Source organism: Propithecus coquereli, unplaced genomic scaffold, assembly GCF_000956105.1.
Source record: "Propithecus coquereli isolate 6110/MARCELLA unplaced genomic scaffold, Pcoq_1.0 Scaffold3, whole genome shotgun sequence".
NCBI classification, from domain to species: Eukaryota; Metazoa; Chordata; class Mammalia; order Primates; family Indriidae; genus Propithecus; species Propithecus coquereli.
The window spans coordinates 3,993,361-3,997,392 of NW_012148618.1; the positions used below are offsets into that span (position 1 = coordinate 3,993,361).

Below are 4,032 nucleotides of genomic sequence, written 5' to 3' on the forward strand. Positions count from 1 at the left end.
AAAGAAAAATGAAAAACTGAGGAATTAATAAAAGGAGGAGTTTGAGAATGAGGAGAACTACCAGGAGAGTTTAGTGCCACTACGGATATTTATAATAGTATCATTATAGCTAACAGTTATTGAGTTCTTCCTATGTGTCAAATACTCTTCTAAACTCTTTATTCATAGCCTCGTTTGAGGCCAGAACTATTATTACCGAATTTAAGAGATGAGTTAGGGTAAGCGGGAAGGTAAGTGGTTAAGTTTAAACCCAGCAGCTTGACTTGTGATTCTTCATTTTTAGCCAATATGTTAACATCTGTCTCTCCAGATCATGAAACATAAGAAGAAAAACAAACTAGTCTAAATAAACTACATAATACCCAAATTAAGATTTAGAAAGATAAACATGATTGAATTTTTATTTTAAATTCTTGTTCTTTGTTATCTTGTAGAGAAAATTTTCCTTGTATTCAAGGTCAGCCTTCATTGTGACAGAAAATGTTTGAGATGAGTTCAATTCTAAGTTTGTATCCTTAAAAAATATGAAACTTATCAATTTAGCTTTTCTTTAATCACTTCAGCACAAAGCAATACATAAAAATATTGTTATTGAGAATAATACTTTACTTCAAGCCCCAATGCCATGATATTTATTTCACAGATTTTTAGGCACATTTCTATGGTAAAGCTTAAATTATGATTCTAACAACACTTGACAAAGAGTCTACCACTGCCACTGTGTTTTAGGTGGCATTTACATCCCTGGAGAGATTAGAGAGTAAAAAATATCAGACTAGACTGGATATCTTGAAAGAATCTACGAATCAAACGGTTGATATAGATGATTTCTGAATGTTCCTCTCAAATCCCATAATTTAGACTCATGACACATATTAAATATATGTAGTATTAGGTTGATCTTTGATACATGGCTGCTGGAAAAAGCAGATACGAATTTCAACAAAACATAGTAATAGCAATTAAGGAGATTCAAGTGCTGCATAGACAAGACCCTCTGGAGCTGAACAATTCAGATCAATTTAAAGAGTAAAATTATTCCTTTTCTTTTTTCTTTTTTTTTGGTAAGAGACAAGGTCTCACTATGCTGTCGAAACTGGAGTATAGTGGCTATTCACTACAATCACGGTTCACTGCAGCCTCTCCCTCCTGGGCTCAGGCAATCTTCCTGCCCCTGTATCCTGAGTAGCTACACACTACAGGCATATGCCACTGACAGCCTAGATGATTATTTTTGAAATTTGAATTTGAGGCCGGAAGATTAGGTGCAATGGGTATCTAAAAGCACATACGATAAAGATAATGAGATGAAAATCATGAAAGGAAACAAAATAGGGAGGATAGATTCAGGAGGCATAATATGTAAAACCAATAGTAGTTTCAGAAGGATAAAAAAGAAGTGAATAAGGAGAGAAGGAAATAAGAGACGGAGAAAAGTATTCCAAAGGTCTCATCTTGATTGGTGTTGGGGGAAAGCAGGAAGGAAATAGAACACATTGGTAGGGGAAATAGTTGATCTCTTATTTTAAAATAAGAGTAGAGAATTGTGTCACTAGAAAAGGGTGGTAACCATGAACAGAAAAGTGTAGTAGGACTTGCACATTAATAAGGGAGTAATGAAATGAATACTATCTTAATCAAACCAATAAAAACTAAAAACAAAAATAGTGATCTCTTTTTGCTGGTGACATGATTCTAAACCTAGAAAATCCAAGACATTTCAGCAAAAAACTATAGAATGAAATAGGTGGCTATATAATACAGACAAAAATAAATAACTTTTTTCTCTTTTAGCACGTTTCCATTCTGTGGCCTTTTTTTCCATGTAGAAATTAGGAAGTATGTCTTCTTCCTGACATATCTCTATTTAAATTTTTAGATGCCTTTGTATATATTTTTCCTTCTTGTTTATACTTTAAAGCCCAAACTAAATTTGCAGTTACATGATTAAATGATACCAAAGATCTGGGTGTGGAAAAACTTCTACCGCTAGCTCTCTGCGAATCTTGTACTATGTAAATTCTAACCGTGTAAAATGGCAAGGTATCTTCAGTTTCTGACATTTGCGTCATTGCTCCATATCCAGGATATCCCTTTCAACTTAAAATTTGTGTTTTCCTCCCTTTGTACCCTTCAGGTAACTTCAAGTCAGCCTTGTACACGAAATTGATGGATGGAGGAAATCACTCGGTGGTGTCTGAATTTTTCTTGCTGGGACTCACCAGTTCTTGGGAGATTCAGATTCTCCTTTTTCTGTTTTTCACAATATTTTATACAGCAAGTATGCTGGGAAACCTTCTCATTGTGCTCACCATCATTTCAGACCACCACTTACATTCCCCAATGTACTTCTTGCTGGCAAATCTCTCCTTCATTGATACCGGTGTTTCCAGTATTGCAACCCCCAAAATGATTTATGACCTTTTCAGGAAACATAAAGTCATCTCCTTGAAAGGGTGCATTACTCAGATGTTCTTTATTCACACCGTTGGGGGCACAGAGATGGTGCTGCTCACAGTCATGGCCTACGATCGATACGTTGCTATCTGTAAGCCCCTCTACTACCTGACCACCATGCGCTTAAGGATGTGCATTTCTCTTATGGCTGTTGCTTGGACCATCGGACTCATCCACTCTGTGGCCCAACTGGCTTTTGTTGTAAACTTACCCTTTTGTGGTCCCAACAAAATGGATAGCTTTTATTGTGATTTTCCTCGCTTCATCAAACTTGCATGTATAGACACATATAGACTGGAGTTTCTGGTCACTGCCAACAGCGGTTTCATCTCCATGGGCACCTTCTTCATCTTGATTTTGTCTTACACCTTCATCCTGGTCACGATTCGTAAACGCTCTTCAGGTGGTTCATCCAAGGCCCTCTCTACCCTCTCAGCTCACGTCACTGTTGTGGTTTTCTTCTTTGGTCCTTGCATTATTGTCTATGTGTGGCCATTCCCTACCTTACCCATAGATAAATTTTTAGCTATCTTTGATGTCCTTATCACTCCTTTCATGAATCCGGTCATCTACACACTTAGAAATAAGGACATGAAGGTGGCAATGAAGACACTGTTTGTTAAAGCTGTAAGTTTCAGGAAGAGTTTTTTTCTGTACAGTCCAAGAAATTCAGATTTATCTTGACTATTCTTGGAAATTACTCTTTAATTAAACCTTCACAAAACTTTTCAGTTTAGTTAGTGTTTTCAATATCCACTATGAAATCTCTTTTCAAGGACTCTGTTCTAATCTGGTCAGTTTTTCATGAGGAACCCCTGTTCTGAGGATCCTAAGAATATCGAGGAGGAGTGAAGTCTGCCTTGGAATGTGTTGTCCTTGTATATTATTGAAGACTTCGGTGATAGTGATTGCTGAAATCTCACATCCTGGGCATATTTCTCATTAATACCAAACGTTGGAGACTTATCTTTGGCACTGATTCTCAAAAGGCAAATCTCTTCTAATCTACATATGTACCCATATATTCATGCCCTCTGAGTTTCTCAGTCTCTACATATGCGGAGAAATAAACAAAATGAGGATAATTGCCTAGATAGCTTTGAGCATATGAGGCTTTTAAATCTGAATTTGCTCAAACACAGTCAGATACAGTTAATATCAAGATTTTTAGATTTAGTTAGAATCAGAAGTGAAATTTGGGGGAAATCATAGGCAATCAGGAAAATTTGACATTATTAGCCAATAAAATGTTTCAAGACCAGAAGTTATAAATTTCTACACCACTCAATGTGTATGACAATTATTTTTTATCCCAATATTTCCTAAACAATTAGTCATTATTTTTATATAGCAAATAAAACTATGTAAATATTTAATGATTACAAATGGATCAAATATTTTGGAGCTTAAAAGAGGAGACATTGATTTAAGAAGAAATGAATAAAATGTAAAAGGTTTCTATTCTATGTGAACCAGGTTTATAAGCAAATGAAAAGCAAACACAAAGTGTAGAAATTATAAAAAGTTACAAAACTGACTACAAATGAAGATATACAAAGATATAAGGAAGATATA

At 35.4% G+C, this 4,032-nt stretch overlaps 1 protein-coding gene across 1 annotated transcript; it reads left to right on the forward strand.

Moving 5' to 3' along the window:
- The first annotated feature begins 2,169 nt into the window (after nt 1–2,169).
- LOC105814351 (olfactory receptor 4F3/4F16/4F29-like) lies at nt 2,170–3,141 on the forward strand. The gene has a single exon (XM_012649280.1). It carries the CDS (start codon nt 2,170–2,172, stop codon nt 3,139–3,141), a length of 972 nt encoding a protein of 323 aa, XP_012504734.1.
- Nucleotides 3,142–4,032: the final 891 nt, after the last annotated feature.

Coding starts and splice junctions, on each gene's coding strand:
- LOC105814351 (XM_012649280.1), top strand. CDS start 2,170: ATGGATGGAGGAAATCACTCGGTGGTGTCTGAATTTTTCTTGCTGGGA.